Here is a 15,222-nt window from a genome sequence, read left to right as displayed (position 1 = left end):
CCAATCTATTATATAGTTAATTTAAATATAGATGATTTGTGGTGTTCTATGTGTATAAGTATGAAAAAATTATTTAGGCTTCTATATATTTTTGGTGCAATTAAAATTAACAAAAATATACAGCTGTTGGACATTGTATTGGTTGAATGCCTTGTGAAAAGAAAAAAGGACGGAGAAAAACAGAAGTGAAAGAGGAATGTTAATTATTGGTTTTGTTTTGCATTTGCTTCTCAATTAAAAGTTAATAGAAAATGAACAGTGACAAGGTGTTTGGCGGTGAGGTAGGCAGCAGTGAGGCGAACTCGACAATGAAAACAATCGTCACATCGGATATCTGTTATTTCTGTCTATAGGCTTTGGGTTTTTGTCATTTGAAGATGAAGAGTCCGTGGAAAGGTGTGTTGCTGAGCACTTCGTCAATTTGAGTGGCAAACAGGTACTCTTTCTCTACAGCCACTTCTCTATGACTCCATATTGTACTTACACATTGAATACAACTGTTTTCCGATGTAGAGTTTTCTAAAAGATTTTTAAAATAGTCTATTAGTCTATAGTATTTTGAATTTGTAATTTAAGGAATACTTTAGATTCCGCAGTTTTACTTTATAATTAGCTTTAATAATTAGTAACTTATTTTATAAGTTTATCTATGTTAATTGTAGTTGTAAGATGGTTGCAAAATCAATGTGTAATTACTTATTGTTTCTAACTTCTTATTATTACTATTGATTAATCAAACTTATTATTATGCAATTAACAGATTTTTTCCTACCATGTCTTGTAAATGAAATTAAAACAGTGACAAAATATTTTTTTTAACTTACTTTTCAAAATCATATTTTATAATTGATAAATCTAGTTTTATAATGAATGCTTGTTAGTTATTTGTGCTGTGTTATAAGATGCTGAAGTGTATTGCTTATAAAGTTTTTTTTTAATAACTTAGATTATATTTAATGTTTTTTGAAATACCTTCAGATGTTATTCATTTTAGCTTAAAACAATTATAACACAAACCTCTACCGCAGACTGTTTTATATTTTTCTCCTGTAAAAATAATTACACTTTATGTGATGTTGAAAGACTGGTATTGATTAAACTATCTAAAAAACATACACTTATGTTCTAGCTAGCTCTTAAAAATTTTCATTTATCTATATTTCTTTTCTTTAATATAAGTGTAATTGGTGATAAGGTGGTCATATAGTTTGTTAATTTAGATTTAGTATTAATATCTTATTATAAAAGTAAAACTAACAAAGACAATAATAATTAAATTTGGCTATATTATGTGATAGAACTGTGATAGTTTTATTTTTCTTAAGAAAAAATTTGGTTAATATATTCATTATTATTAGTTTATATAGGTGTATTGTTTTATTAGAAATATATTGTCAAGGTGATTTCAGGTGGAAATTAAAAAAGCCGAACCCAGGGATTCAAATAAAATGAATGACAACACCGGTGGAAGCTCATGGGGCCCACAACAAGGTGGCCACATGGGAATGGGTGGTGTAAGTTTCTTTTATTTTGTTTTTTATATATAGAAATTCAATCATTGAAGCATGTGTGTAAATGTATTTCCTATGTCAGAACACACATTTGTCCAAGTAAACCTGTTGAATAATACAAAATATTTTCATTCAAAACTTCACCAATTCTGCATAGTAAGTGTTTTATTTGGGCATTTTTTTTTTTTTTTCAATTGATGAAATTTGTCATAAATAAAAATTATGACTTTTTAAAACACTATTTTATGATTACTTATGTTGAAAAAAAAATTAGAACAAAAACATTGTGTTATGTTATAACTTTACTTATTTTTACTGACGACTCTGTAAACAAACCTCTGATTCTTGAAAAATATTGAGAATTTATTTTTTCAATCCCATCTACTACAGTAGAATCCTGGTATCTATATAAACTATAATTGATAATTAGTATTCATTTTTATCTAATCAGTTGTGTTAATGTTTTATGTGAATCTAAAAAGAATCTAGTTAAATTGTATAATATAATGGTTAACACATGAATATAGAAAATTTTTATTTTTATTGATAATTCTACAGTCCATGAAAGTACTTAATTAACATCCATGTAAATAATATTGGTTTTTTACCTGCCAACACAACCTCTAAGTAACAATACTTCATTTTAAAGTAGTGAACCCCTGACCGTTTTGGATTGTTGGGGTACAGTTATTTTTTTAAAAACAATTTACTAAAAGTGATTAGTGAAGTAACTCCTTCACAACATAGAACTTAACAATAAAATTATTCTCAGCAGTGAAAACTGCAAACAAAGTGTGGTAAAATGGACAGCCCAAGAATAAATTATTTTCTAACTTGTGGATTAATGAGGTTGAACCTTGAAGTCATCAAATTCAATATTTGGTACTTATAAATGGTAGGGGAAACTACTCCAGGAAGTAGGTCTTGTGGTTCTTTTTGCCAACCCCAGGTAGCCACTTTGAAGTTGCCACTGCTTTCTAAGCAATGTTGTAGTGTCAAGATTCATATCTCGGGATCATTGAGAAATAAATATTAACTACCCTAGGTGGGAGTCAAAACCCATGTTCCGGACCGAGCACTCTAGGTCTCACACCCCAACATGGATGGTTTTTTTGTCCCTAAACTCAATATTTAAATTAATTAGTTAAATTATTTATAATCTTTTGTCCTGTTTCTATTACCCGGAAATATCAGGAGTTCTATAGAAAGGTTTTGAATTCCTATCCTGTCAACCCTCAGACCTCTAACAATACAAATTAACAGGATTCTACTGTATTATATTATATCAATATTCTATTAATTTTTTTAAACTAAATTTTAAATCCAATAAAATTATCCTCATATCAGTATTATATAATTTACATCTTTTAGATAAAATAAATGCTATTGTTATCATATTTTCTTCTGTTTGATCATTTTAGGGGATGGGTATGGGGAATCCGAGCGGTGGAATGGGTGGTCCTATGGGGGGCATGGGGCCTATGGGCCCTAGCAACATGATGCAGGGCTATCAAGGATGGGGATCGACGCCCCAGAGCGGTTACCCAGGTAAGTTCTCTACATATTATTCAAGAAGTCGTTATTTGATAAACATGGTTGCAATTAATTGAGGTCAAAAGAATGTTATTATGCCAATTTATATCTTCTCATCTTTCGTATAACCTATTCTGTTTATATTAACTTGCTTTTTTAAGTTCCTTAACTCCTTGAATTTGAATTAATTTATCAACAGATTGTAGTTTTTCAGTATTAACTCCAAAAAATGGAGCCACTGGTCTGTTTTGTCATAGGACATTTTTTTTTTTTTTTAGTTCAGATTTACATTAATTTATGTATTTTTTCTTTACATTTCATTTAGCTCAGTTAGTTCATTGTAAATCCTGAGTGTTGGATAAATACATCGACGTTTGTTTATCGTTGGTTTGTGGAATCATTAATGAACACATTTATAATTATAATGTTTGTCTTGATGACTACTAATTTTTCAGATATTCTATTCATTGACCATTATTATTTCTGACTACTTAGAGAATGGGGTTTTATTTTTTTTTGTATCTTGTTATTTCAGGGCAATGGGGCCCTTCGAATCAACCTCCTATGAATGGTAGGTCAGGCTTTCTCGTTCTATTTTTTGCATTTTCATTTTATTTGCATTTTTAATTAGTTGATGCTTTAATTTATTTTATATTTGCATGCATGATGATACTTTATGTATTAGTTTATTTTATGCTTGTCTAGAGGATGTTCCAACTTGCACATGATCCTGTCGATGTAAAGTTTTCATTAAAAATAATAATGAGGTAGTGATTTTTTTTTTTTTTAGTGTGGTTCAGATAGTAGATTTTGCTGTATATTCCTTTGTCATTTAATGAAGAGAAATATTGATCTGTTTATAGTTGTAGCTGTAAGATTTACATTTCTGCATTCAATTTATTATTTCTACTTAATATAATTGATATGAAAGGTTTTTTTTCCTTCTTTTCTCGGTTGGAGATGTGTGTACCCCTTGCTCATATTTACAGATTTACAAAAAGGTTGTGCGTATGTACATGCACATACTGAATTTATTTAAAAGCATCTCATAGTGAAAAAATGAAGTAATAAATGTATCATAAATACTTGAGAAAAAAAAGTAGGAATAAACTTGATAATAATTGAGATTATAAAAGAACATGTAAGATGAAATTACTTATGTAGGCAGTGCGGTAAAAAAAAGTTTTAAATTATTTAAAATTTGCTTTGAAATATTGTGAGATACATTCAAAATGCTTTTCATGAACAATAAGTTTTTTAATTCAGAAATTGAATGAAACCCTGTCAATGTTTTTGCATAATTTTTATCAAATAATTTCTATTGTATTCTGTTCTCGCATTCCCTTTCTCGAGCTAGTGATTTGCATGGGGCCATAAAAGTGACTAATGAGTGTTATGACTATAACAGTAATATTTAGGCTTGATAGTTTTACAAAAATCACATCAGCTAGTTTCATATACATAATGAATAGATCTGCAAAATGATTTTTATCAGCAGAACTCAAATCATAATTTTTTGGTTTGTTAAAAACAATACCTAATAAGTAAATTTAAAGCCAAACTATTTATCCTGTTTTAATTTATAATAAAAATGTTCAACGTTTCGGCTTTCCTCAGGAACCAACAGTTCATTTGCACATTCTTGTATAATAGACTCTCATTATCTCTCTTCCAAAGTAGAGCGGTTTACAAAAGGGCTTCCTTCAAGATTGCTATGATCATAAGTTCTTATAACAGTTATTCCCCTACCCACTAAATCAAAATCCCCTACCAACAAATTTTGTAAATGATATAAACATACATTATGCAAACATTGACAAACTAAAATTCTAGAATAATTATAATTCAATTTTTAACCTAAATAATTTTAATTAGACATATTAAATTCTACTGTATAAAATTGTGCTCAGTAAGTAATATTGCTAGGATAAAATATTTGGTTAGGGGATTTTGATTTAGAGAACCATAGAATACCCTTTACTAGTCTAATCATATAATATAATATGATCACACCCATAGTAATACCTTTTTATAACCTGCTCTACTTAAGTGGTCGAGTTTATGACTATACTACAATGTGTCAATGAACTTTCGTTCCTGGGATGGCATAAAAGTAGAAACGTAAAACATTTTGTTTATAAATTAAAATTGGTAAAATATTTTTGCCTTTAAATTCTACAAATTTACTCTCATCTTAAATAAATTTCATGTATTTAATACCTGACAATATTGTACGAAATTAAAAATAACCCTTGACATTGAGACATGAGAATCTATTTATCAATAGAAGCTAAGAAATTTGATCAATAATTGATGAATTGCTTTTGTTTTATTGCTACTCTCCCCTTTATATTTAATTAGTTTACCAACTTTATAATAAAAAAAAAATTTGTGAAATTATTAAATTAAAAGATACATGTATGTCGTATTTTTACTTAATTTTTATTCATTTCGTTCATGGATTGATCATCTTTGATTTCGTCATTTTAACTCACTCTTTCGCCATTATCCAACTTATAATCCTTCTGGATTCATTTTAAATACAAATTAATTTATAAAAGTAAATCAAATAGTTAATAAAAATTCAAATGTTTATTTTTCAAGGAATTAAGGACTTCATTAGAGAGATTCCGCATGTTGTGTGTGAGAATGTGTCAGTGTTGAAATGTTGTTTTATGAATAAGTCATTTAAATCCCGTGTTTTCAGATGGATTGTACATTACAAATAACGGGATTAATTTGATGCAATTTTTTCCAGTTGAGCCTCGGTATAGCGAAATAGGAGGGATTTTTGATAAAATTTGTCATATCAAGGTTCCACTGTAGTGCATTAAGTTATTATCATTTCATAGCAATGGTTAATTACCAGGGTCTTAAAATATTTAAATCAGATTTTCAATTAAACTATATTTAAACATTAGTAAGTGCAGTTGATGGTACAATTATTTTGCATAATGTTGTCATAATGATGTTTTTATATGATGGATCTGATATCTGTGTTAGATCAAACAATTTTATAGAGTATAATGCCTTATATCATAGTTTATGTAATTTGTTTAATATCAATTAACATTAAAACACTTAACGTGTTTTGGAATGAACAACTCTTTCTATTTTATTTTTTTTTACTATTGTGAAAGATTTTTTTTGTTCACTATTAGGTCTGTTTGTTGTAGGTTTTATTCAGTTCTGATGTTGCCTATGTTAGTAAAACCTAGACTAATAATTTGTTTAATTAAATTATTTTTATTTTTATTATTATCATTTAATTATTTTAGTTGCTGAAATATTCAGCATATGGTCTGATGTTGATTTGGGAAGATTTATGGATTTAAAGATTTTAATTGAGTATTAATTCATTCGCCAACAAAATGGAAAAAATTAACATGGTTAAACGATCCATCCTTAAGGTTTTTTTAACTCTAGCAGTAGATTATTTTTTGTTAGGTTTTTTTGTTTAATTTTATCTGCCATAGATGTAGATTTTTTCATGATTACTGGCAGAAAACAGTAAATATAATTTAATTATCTTTAAAAGGATTTAAAAAAATATATATATATCAGCTTTGAAGGTTCAAGATAAACAGCTATAAAAATTATTAATGAAGTACTTGTTTTGACACCTCTTAATAAGCTTCGAACTATTTATAGATTTTTGATTGTACGGTAAAAAATAAACTAAAATAATGTATGTAATAAATCAATGACTAAAGGTCTACAAGATGTCATGAAATTATTTTTTCTAATTTTTAATCTTGCAATGAATTAAATGATAAATATTTGTCAATCCGTATCTTGTATTAAGAATTGCTTTACTCAGTTGCAAAAGCATGACTATCTTGAATCATTTTTCTTCTCAAAAGCCACAAGGATGTGTTTTCGCAACTTCAAAGTTTCATATCTGAGTTTTTATTCAACCATTTTTTTAATAAAAGATGTCGAGCAGTGCCAAATTAAAGTTTAAAACTATTGTTATTCTATTATACATATAAATAATTGACCGTATTAGTTCATATTATAATGAAAAGATGGTCAGGGGTGCAGTGACAGGAAAACAAAAAATAATTGTTAACTATTATATCATAAACCATTATCATTGACCAGGACGAGGGAAGATTAAAACAATTTTTGAAAACAGCTTGTTTTAAAATTTCTTCATGACACGGAGTGGATGTAAAGTCGGGAAACTAAAATTAGTATCTCTAATGTTATTAGAATGATCCACCTGGTTTGGGACGATGTACCAGCGTCTATAATCAACAATTGTTATGAACATTCTGGAGCACTGAGAAATCAAATTTAGGAACAATCACTAGAACTAGATAAAGCTGATTTTTTACCATGATGTAGATCTTTAGAATTGCTACATATGTTTATTGTCTTAGACAAAATTCCCGTTTCACATGTACATGATGTGCTTAGTGATTGGTTACAATGATTGAGTGAGTATATTTGTTCCCTAGGAGGTTGTCATAAATGATATCCAATGTACTTGGTCTTTCTCCAAAATTGGTAATTTTTACTTATTTGTTAGTTTTTAATTTTTAAATATTTTTAGTAAACAATGCAGGCTCATGCTTATGTATAGGTTTGTTTTGATCCAACGAATGGTTTTTATAAAATGGTTCCAGACATTTTTGGAACACCGTTATCATTGTCATAACGAAGCTGTAGCTGAAGTATTGACCCTGATTTTGATGAAATTACCATTCTGTAGCCTCCAGAGATTTTTAAAAGAAAAAAAAATCTAGGGAAAGGTTGTAACATTTCTTTTTATGTTCTGCGAGTCTTTGAATATTGTTGTTGGGTCAATTTGGGTAAGGAATCCATCACATTTCAAATTAAGAAGAACAAAAGTTATGTCAGGTCTCACATTTTTGAAATATATGGAACTGAGAGAGTGAGGAAATGTTTGGCATAAATTGTGATTTCGGTAATAACATAAAGTTAATATTCCAGATTTTAAATTACTTTAATTTTATACCTCTTAACATCTTTTAGAACCTGTGAGAAAAAAAAATTATTCTTGTGTATTAGTTTTGTTTTAAACCTCTGTGTCATGAATCGTACAGTAATTTGGAAATTGCCCATATATTATCTTTTTGGCAGAATAGTAAACAAAGTAGGTGTGCATATTCATTCTATAATATAAAACAGCCTTAAAAATGCATTGTTATGGCACCTTTGGTTGTCTCGAAAACTTCACCAGTGTATCTGGACTCTCTTAGCAGTGTATGTCGTATAATAATGGATCTGATATGTCTTTGATTGAATTCTGCTGTTCAACTTTAAATTATTGAATGTTTTAATCGTTAGGACCCGTGATCTTCTCAAAGTCAAAGATATTTCCATTTTGTTTTTCATAATTATTTACATAATTAACATCAGAAGCTGTTAGTGATGTTGGTTTATTATAATACCAAATATCTTAGTAGCAAGAATTTACTCTTCACCATATTTATGTATCCATGTAATATTTCATTAATACGACATAAATTATTTATATTTGTAATGTGTTGATTATAGTATGCATGTTTTGTGTAAAATAATTTGCATTCCTCTGTTCTTGTATTTTTTCCTGTTCGAAAAGATTTTGTTGATCTGTTAAAAAAAGTTACAAATACTGCTCTTAAAATTTTCCATTTGGATCTTTCCCTTAGATGCATGTTCAGTCAGCATGTAATTTTGATTGTGTTAAATTTAATTTAAATTACAAGTCTTTGTGGATTGTTTTAACACACATGAATAGTACTGAATATATATATTTTTTTATAACAAAGTTTAGGCTTTTGTAAATTGTTTTGTACAATTTCATTGCTTAAACCATAAACTTTTATTAAGGATTAATTTGTATAAAATGATAATTAACTTGTGAAAGGTTTGATTACTTAAAGTAATTGTTGATGTTTTGTGCAGTTAAAATGTGTAGCTGGATACAATTATTTGTGGTACTAACTACTTATAGTTTGTACCACAGCACCTTATACCCTGGATTCGAATCTGTCTGTGACAGATAATTACTTATATTACTGTAGTCATGAGTCAAACTTGTGGGTTCAAGTCTGGAGAAAATAGGAAGGGGAACTAGGGGTTTCCCAAAGCTTTTATAATCCCTCGTAACCTTTATAAAGTAATTACCATTGATTAGAGAAAAATCTGGTGGCTAAATATAATCATGATTAAATATCCTCCTTGCATAACCATTGTTCAAGAAACATTACTTCTTTACAACCGTTCAGTTTATTTTTTTTTTTTCATTTTGTTGGATAGGATTACTATCTATTTAGGTCAATTTGTTTTTAAAACATTTTTATTTAGTTGCACTGCTATCAGTGTACGCTTGTAATAATATTTTAGCTCACTTCCAATTGTCTCATCCATCTCAAATTTTGTACAAATAGGTAAACCTGATGATCTATTATTATGGTGGCATTGATATGATCTGTTGATGAATCACCTGAATTTAGGTAATCTGGAGGCACACATTTCTCAATATGTATCTAACAATTTTTTAGGGATATATTAGTTTATATTAATCCTTTGCACTCAAAGTTTTTTTTTTTTCATTCATATTACCAGCATAATAATCCAGGATGCATGATCGTCATTTGTCACAATTTGTTTTTGTCCTCGTATTATGGACTGAAAAATAATTAACATTGTCTCCATAGCGGAGCCCTCGACTTTGAAGACAAATTTTAATGGCTCCCCTCTGGAGCCCTCGAGTGCAAAGGGGGAAAATAGCTAACAGTAGGTGGGAGGATTGTTCATTTGGATTTGGACAGACTCACAAATGAATATCTCCCTTAATTTGATAGTTTTACTTTCTCTGGCATCATCCCATTTACTCTTTACATTGTTTTCAACTTCTGTTGGACCTAATAAATAGACACAGGCACAAGACTTGAAATAAAATTGAAAAATAATCTAGAATAATCTGGAACACTTGGTGCCCTAGGAATAAAAATTTGGAATAGTTTTAGCAGCTTTTTTCTGGCTACATTAACTTTTGAACATAATTAAATGAATCTATTACAATATTTAAATAAAATCAAATATAAACAAAAATACACATTTATATTATTCATAAGTTCTTCATGGAAGTTTGATAGTCTCTAGGAGATTGATATATAGTTGGTGTTTGAATGAAGTTAAGGAAGAAGCTTTACTTTACGGATGGATATGGGTAAGTAGTTCAAAAATCAGGTTGCTCGATTAGCAAAGTATTTTTCAAAGGAGGCAGTTCTATAGGTAGGGATATAAAGATCGGTAGGTTGGGATCTTGTGTTTAATAGGTGAATAGATAAACGTAGGGTGATGCTCATGAAAATCTCTCCTACACATACAATAGTAGAAAAGAAAGACACAATTTCTTTGAATGACAGGTGGTTGTAACTAAGTCGTCACCTGTTACAGTAATTTGTCAGTTTTTAATTGTAGAACCTGCCATCTTGTCTGTTTGTGAACAAATCATATTACTGTTTCAAAGAAGTCGGCACTATTCTTCTTCATTCTTTTAGATATCTTTGTATTAATAATTTTAATTTAATTTCTGAGGGATTTTATAAGTAGTAGGTACATCACATGCTTGTGAGGTTAACTAAAACTTATGTTAATAAAAAAAAAAAAATTATTACCATAAAAACTTATTTTTAAAAAAATAAAATTTTATATTATGGCTTTTTGGCAAATGATGTTTTTAACTTTGACATGATAAAAACAACTTAAAATTTTAATGATAAAGCATAAATATAAATCTGTGATTAGACTACAAAATCTAGTATTTTTATAAATGTCATAAAATAATTTACTATTGATATTCTAATTGAAGTTTATATTTGTTGAGATGATTTCTTCTTCATTGGTCTTCTTATTAATTTACCATTTCCCATTCAGTGAAAAATTTTGAATTCCAGTTTTCGATTAAAATAGACATTTTCGGGTCATCTGAGTCCAAACAATGAAGTTTCTCACAATGGTGTGTGTGTTCAGCATGGTTCAATAATAAAAATTCATATGAAATTGAACTTTCACATATTAGGCAGTTGGGTGTGACAGCAACTTTTTCGATAAAATCAAGTGATCGGAAGTGCCACTCTATCGAATCGAGTTACATATATATATTTTTTTTTTTCAAAAATGGCTAACGATTTTAATTACATTTGAGGCATCAATGTAAAATTAAATAATGATTATTAACTAGGTAAGAAAATGGGAATTTTTTCAGATTGAAAACATGGAATTAGGAGTAGTCATATGGACGTATTATATATCGTTGGAAAGCCCAAGATGTTAGTTACTACGTCAGATTTCATTTCACTCTGTAAAGACTATAATTTTTAATATTTCTTTTGTAAATCTTTATTCATCAAATTGATAATAAAAAAAAATTTAGGAATAGACAGTAGTCTCACTTTTGCTAGCTTATGCGATGATAGAGCGAGAATGGCTCAGCCGATTTTATTTTTGATGAATCAAATTATTCAACTAGATAGGATTAATTTATTTTTAAAAGTTGAGCTCAAGATCTTGAAAAAGATTTTTTTTATCTGTCCACTGTGCTTTTATAACAATGTTTCGAGCTAAACACGTATGTTTGACCAATCTTTATGTTTTATTGCTCAAATAACAATCATATTCTAAGAATTTTCAGAACAATTGAGCTCAAAATATTGGGGAACAATTTGTCCATTCCTGAATATATGAAGCTGTTAAAAGCAAACGGCTCAACAGATTTCATATTTTTAGGGCCCAAATTATTTAGACTCACAGGTTCTGACCGAAAATTCAAAGCCTGCCTAAAGCATCCATTCATGTACAACCTAGCAATAATATCTCAGTGAATTTGAATAAACTTTCTTTTACAGTCTTATAATGTTTGTATGTATAAGCAAGATATAAAGAGAGGAAGAAAATACATCTAGTTATAACATAAGTACCGCTAATCTTTGAACAATAGTGATATGAAATCCACTATAAAACTAAATATAATAGCTATGTTTTTGTAGAATTAACAATGAAAGTAAGAGACCACGATCCATTTGCTGTATCGCTTTGAAAAAAGAATATTTGTTTAACAATTTTTCTCTCCTTCATTCTACATTTATTTTATTTGATTGATTCAGTTTCAGTTTCTAATAATCAAATATTTATAATTAATACTACCAAACTTGGTATTCAATGAATATCTTCAATTTGGTTTATTTAGCGATACCTTTGATTTCAGGCTATGGTACACCGTCTGGGCCAGGGGGCTATCAGGGCTGGGGGGCACCTCCCGGCCCTCAGGGGCAACAGATGCCCCCTCAGTGGGGCTCTAACTACGGAGCTCCGCCTCAACAAACCGGATATGGCTCTTATGGTAATATTTTTTTTTCATTGTAAATTTTTTTGTTCGGAAAATTCCATGACATTATTCTAAATTCTTAATATTAAGCATCTTCTATCCTTGATATCCCAATGTTATTTATATTCCCAAATAATACCCTAAGAAAATAATCTATCCATCGTTCAATTTCATATAACTGATAATGGTTTAGATAACATATTAGAATCAGAAATCAAATTAAAAAGTCAACTCCTCTATAAGAATAGTTTCTCAATTGGTTCACATCAAATATCACCATTTAATTGAGGTTAGCTGATGTTTTATTAAGAAGGGTCAAAGAAGTATGAGTAAAAAAAAAAAAGTTATTACTATATTATAATACAAAGCTCAGAAAATAAGAACTATTAATAAATAAGTGTCTATGTTCAATTATCATATAATCGTGTTTTAGTTAGGAGTTTTTGTTTTATTTCTCCACAAGTAAAAAAAAATCTTGAACTTTGCAAGCTGTTGATTAACATAAATTAACTTAAAATAGAAAGACTTTTCATTGATGCCTATGGAATTTCTCTGTAAGACTTCTATTAGTGATATCATACTCTATTAGAATTAACTAGTTGTACATTTTTTGTTTATTGGTTAATGATCTAACATGTTGTTTTATATTAGCGAATTTTTTGTTACATTTTAGTTGATAGATAATTGTTATCGTTTTGTTAAAGGCTCCAACCAAGCAGGCTATGGCAACAGTTGGAACTGGAACGTTCCACAAAATGGCCCCGCAACCCAAGGCGGCCCAGGCCAAGGACCACCTGGTCCACAAGGTAGTTAGTTTTATTTTATTGTATGTAACATAAAAACTTCAAATTACTGTTGCTCATGTCATTTTTATGAAATGCACATTTCCATTTATTAATGTTGGCCTTGTAGCAAAGATGTATCTTTATATATATGTGTTAAAGGACACATCGATCATGCTCATTGACATTTTCAAAAATGGCAATGCCTATGATGTTGGAATTTTTAATGGAGGTTCTCCTAAAGGCATAGGTGTGCAATAAGGTCGGGTTTGAAATATTTGTGCTCCCTTGTCAATTGTCTTATGAGCGACTAAAAAATCTGGAAAAAAATCTTTTCTTAAAACTAGTAGATGATTTGTGCAGTTAAAGGTGAATGTTTGTCTTGATCATTAAGTTAATAAAAAAAATTGTTAAATAGACCAAACAAATTAATCTTTTAAGATTAATTTTTGATCTCTCCTCCAATTAATTTCTCAGTTCAGCATTTTTTGTTGGCACATTAATATGTTTGGACATTCTAACTGGCTTATTGCATGTTTAAAGATTTTCCGCTACATATAAATCCAGCTCAGCTTGTAAGGAATTTTTATTTAATCATAAGAAATTTATATACTCCAGAGCAACAGTGGGTTCTCTTAAGCGATAGTTATAATAGTTTTAAATAATTTTATATTATCAAAAACTGCTCTTAGCTTCTTGCCTAATGTACCTTTGAACAACTGATGTTTCAGGAGACATTTATTCACGGGGTGGAGGCGGTGCGGGTGGCGGCCCCTCGGGTCCTACTCCACCAGGAGCTGCAGCACCGCCTAAGACAACTGACTACACCGGTTACGGTGGATACACCGGGTACCAACAGGTATGTTATTCCCTTTTTAATATTTGCATAATTTATCTTAAAAAGAATCTATGTCCTTTTGAAACTGGTCATTTATTTACTTTTTTCCTTTTCGTATTCATACTCCAGGAAACATGTCTATTACTTTAATCTGTTATAATAAATCTGAGTTGTCTTTATTGACAAATATGGTAAGACTTTTTTTAGCAGACAATTTTATTAGGGTTTCAACCAACAAGATACAAATTAGTTGTATTTAAATCGCCTTCCACTTTACGACTAATGTAACTTTTAAATTTCCCATCACTACTATTCTTTGCTATATAATGGACAGAAATTATAAAACATGTAAAAAAAAAAACTCACAATTCAAGAACTTAATAAATTGTTTATTTACAATATGAAATGTTATTTAATAAAAATTGCAAAATATTTTCATTGTTAAACTATAGGGGCCATTTGCTTTAAGAAAAACATTTTTAGACTGTAATACAAGATCCATATATACACTTTCAAATTCCCATGCCGGTAAAAGTAAAAAAATTATTGTAAAAAATTTGAATTGTAATTTTTGTTGAGCATAAGTTAATTTTGATAAAATATATATATCGATCAAACATCTAATCTGTGATATAATATATAATTCCTTAAAAATCTCTAAACCCCATGGTATTGGTTAAAACAAAAAACTTTTTACCAACATCATCTTACATGAATGTTCTATTTAATTTAATAAAATTGTTCCTAAGAATTATGAGAAAAATCTCAGTGACTTTCATGTTGAAAAAAAACATTCTGGTTTTATTTTAATTTTGTGTTTTTGCCTTTTAAATTTATTTTATTTAATAACTTTATTGAAATTTACAACTGTATATTGCATAATACATTCAGTAAATATGGTCTTAGTTAAAATGGAGTGTTACTGGCGTGTAGAGCAACTACCTATTGGTAGCACTCTAATGTCCAACTTAAATCTAAATAATCATTCTGTTGCTGTTGGTATATAGTTGTCAAAATACATAAATTTGTTTTTTCATATTTAGAAGCGGTTGAAACACCTACGTTTTTTATATACTCAGAATACTTATTTTTATGTTAGATATTAAATTAATTTTTGAAGTGAAAATTCTTTGCTAATGTTTTAGGACTGAAGAAAAAAAAAATTATATGGGAGTAAATTGATTTCGTGGTACGAGGTAAAACCGAAGTAGT

At 29.0% G+C, this 15,222-nt stretch overlaps 1 protein-coding gene across 14 annotated transcripts in view; it reads left to right on the top strand.

The window, feature by feature from the left end:
* Positions 1–15,222, top strand: part of Hrb27C (Heterogeneous nuclear ribonucleoprotein at 27C) — a 181,879-nt gene that overhangs the window by 153,950 nt on the left and 12,707 nt on the right. For 7 of the 14 annotated variants that reach the window (XM_067046737.1, XM_024361972.2, XM_024361952.2 and 4 more), the window contains 7 exons: positions 354–436; positions 1,410–1,514; positions 2,933–3,059; positions 3,580–3,615; positions 12,271–12,405; positions 13,095–13,196; positions 13,895–14,031. In XM_067046737.1, coding sequence (XP_066902838.1) covers positions 354–436; positions 1,410–1,514; positions 2,933–3,059; positions 3,580–3,615; positions 12,271–12,405; positions 13,095–13,196; positions 13,895–14,031 — 725 coding nt within the window. The remainder of the gene's footprint in view (positions 1–353; positions 437–1,409; positions 1,515–2,932; positions 3,060–3,579; positions 3,616–12,270; positions 12,406–13,094; positions 13,197–13,894; positions 14,032–15,222) is intronic. The other 7 variants (XM_024361953.2, XM_014417647.3, XM_024361966.2 and 4 more) reach the window with 5 other exon arrangements.

The sequence above is a fragment of the Halyomorpha halys genome, unplaced genomic scaffold (genome assembly GCF_000696795.3).
Source record: "Halyomorpha halys isolate HHAL.00 unplaced genomic scaffold, Hhal_1.1 Scaffold164.1, whole genome shotgun sequence".
NCBI classification, from domain to species: domain Eukaryota; kingdom Metazoa; phylum Arthropoda; class Insecta; order Hemiptera; family Pentatomidae; genus Halyomorpha; species Halyomorpha halys.
This window is presented reverse-complemented; position numbering and strand designations above follow the sequence as displayed.